Source organism: Leptonychotes weddellii, chromosome 5 (genome assembly GCF_054177405.1).
Source record: "Leptonychotes weddellii isolate Sample4059 chromosome 5, ASM5417740v2, whole genome shotgun sequence".
Lineage (NCBI taxonomy): Eukaryota > Metazoa > Chordata > Mammalia > Carnivora > Phocidae > Leptonychotes > Leptonychotes weddellii.
In genome coordinates this window covers 15,310,617-15,312,435 of record NC_138373.1, presented here as the reverse complement: position 1 = coordinate 15,312,435, position 1,819 = coordinate 15,310,617, and the positions used below count along the sequence as shown (strand labels likewise).

Below are 1,819 nucleotides of genomic sequence, written 5' to 3'. Positions count from 1 at the left end.
GCTATGACGACGCCCCGGTGACAGTGACCACTAGACTCCATCGGTGAAAGACACGCTCCGACTCAGAGAAGGTCGTGTGTGGAAAAAGGTGCATCTTAGAGTCGATGAGCTATGGTAATTTCTTTCTTTCTTTTTTTTTTAAAGATTTTATTTATTTATTTGAGACAGAATGAGAGACAGAGAGCATGAGAGGGAGGAGGGTCAGAGGGAGAAGCAGACTCCCTGCCGAGCAGGGAGCCCGATGCGGGACTCGATCCCGGGACTCCAGGATCATGACCTGAGCCGAAGGCAGTCGCTTAACCAACTGAGCCACCCAGGCACCCGAGCTATGGTAATTTCTAAGAGTTACTGAGCACTTATTCATTATCACCCAAAGAAATCTGTAAGGTGATCATTTATTAGACCCATTATACAGATGAGCAGGGGTGAAGTCAGCCCCCCCAGCTCACACGAGCAGTAGGTGGCCGAGCCAGACCCCCGCCCAGGCTAACCCGGACAGAGTCATGTACCATATTTAAACAGGGGCAACCTTGAGGGTCCCAAGAAACCGTGTTATTCCATGGGCGGTGGCGTCCTCTTTGGCTTTAGGACCTGTAGGCCCGGTACACTGGCGAAGTCCCTTCAGCAAACAGCTTGAGAGAGAAATCAAGGGCGGGGGCGGCCTGGGTCAGCATCCCCAGAGAGATGACGTCGATGTGGGGCCCACAGAACTGAGGGAGGTTGTCCAACGTGATGCCCCCGCTGGCCTCCACACCCACACCCGGGAAGCGGGCCTTCAGCGCTGCGGCCGTGGGGTGCAGCTCCTGTGGGACACAAGCCAAGGGGAGGTGAGGGTCCCCCCCGCCCCCACCACAGCCCCTTCCTGGGAAGCAGACCCCGCCTCACCTCAGGCTTGAAGTTGTCCAGCAGGACGAGGTCCGCTCCCGCCTCGGCGGCCTCCACAGCCTCCCGCAGACTGCCGCACTCCACCTCCACCTTCAGGGCGAAGTCAGCCACCTGCCGCGCCCCTCGCACCGCCTGTGGGCCAGGCCCAGAGGGGGCAGAGTGAGCTCAGTGGCGCCTGACACGGGGCACAGAGCGGGGCCTGGCCTTCCAGAGGCCCGGGGTGGGAAAGGAGCTGGGGGTTAGGGAGAAGACCAGGCAGCCAGATGATTGCTCCCACACCAGGTGAACCACATGAAATGATCAGAAAGATGGCCAAATAGCAGCAATATTTGGCAGTTGGATGGGAGTTCAATTTGACTCAAGAATATTAAAACTGGAAGGCAGGGGCGCCTGGGTGGCTCAGTCGTTAAGCGTCTGCCTTCGGCTCAGGTCATGATCCCAGGGTCCTGGGATCGAGCCCCGCATCGGGCTCCCTGCTGGGCGGGGAGCCTGCTTCTCCCTCTCCCCCTGCTGCTCCCTCTGCTTGTGTTCCCTCTCTCCCTGTGTCTCTCTCTGTCAAATAAATAAATAAAATCTTTAAAAAAAAAACCCAAAACTGGAAGGCAGCTCTTTCTGCCCGTGGGTCCTGTCCTCCTGCTATAATAAAAACACCTTCTTGCACCGAAAAAATATATAAATAAATAAAAAAAAACTGGAAGGGGTCTTCAAGAACATTTTCAAAAAGGAAACCGGTCCAGGGGCGCCTGGGTGGCTCAGTCGTTAAGCGTCTGCCTTCGGCTCGGGTCATGATCCCAGGGTCCTGGGATCGAGCCCCACATCGGGCTCCCAGCTCAGCGGGAAGCCTGCTTCTCCCTCTCCCACTCCCCCTGCTTGTGTTCCTGCTCTCACTCTGTCTCTCTCTGTCAAATAAATAAATAAAATCTTTAAAAAAAAA

At 55.7% G+C, this 1,819-nt stretch overlaps 1 protein-coding gene across 4 annotated transcripts in view; it reads right to left on the bottom strand.

Moving 5' to 3' along the window:
- Positions 1–379: 379 nt before the first annotated feature.
- Positions 380–1,819, bottom strand: part of QPRT (quinolinate phosphoribosyltransferase) — a 22,618-nt gene continuing 21,178 nt past the window's right edge. For 3 of the 4 annotated variants that reach the window (XM_081819724.1, XM_006737985.3, XM_081819723.1), the window contains 2 exons: positions 886–1,017; positions 380–803 (listed from right to left, as the gene is read on the bottom strand). In XM_081819724.1, coding sequence (XP_081675850.1) covers positions 585–803; positions 886–1,017 — 351 coding nt within the window. In that variant the 3' untranslated portion in view covers positions 380–584. The remainder of the gene's footprint in view (positions 804–885; positions 1,018–1,819) is intronic. The other variant, XM_081819725.1, reaches the window with a different exon arrangement.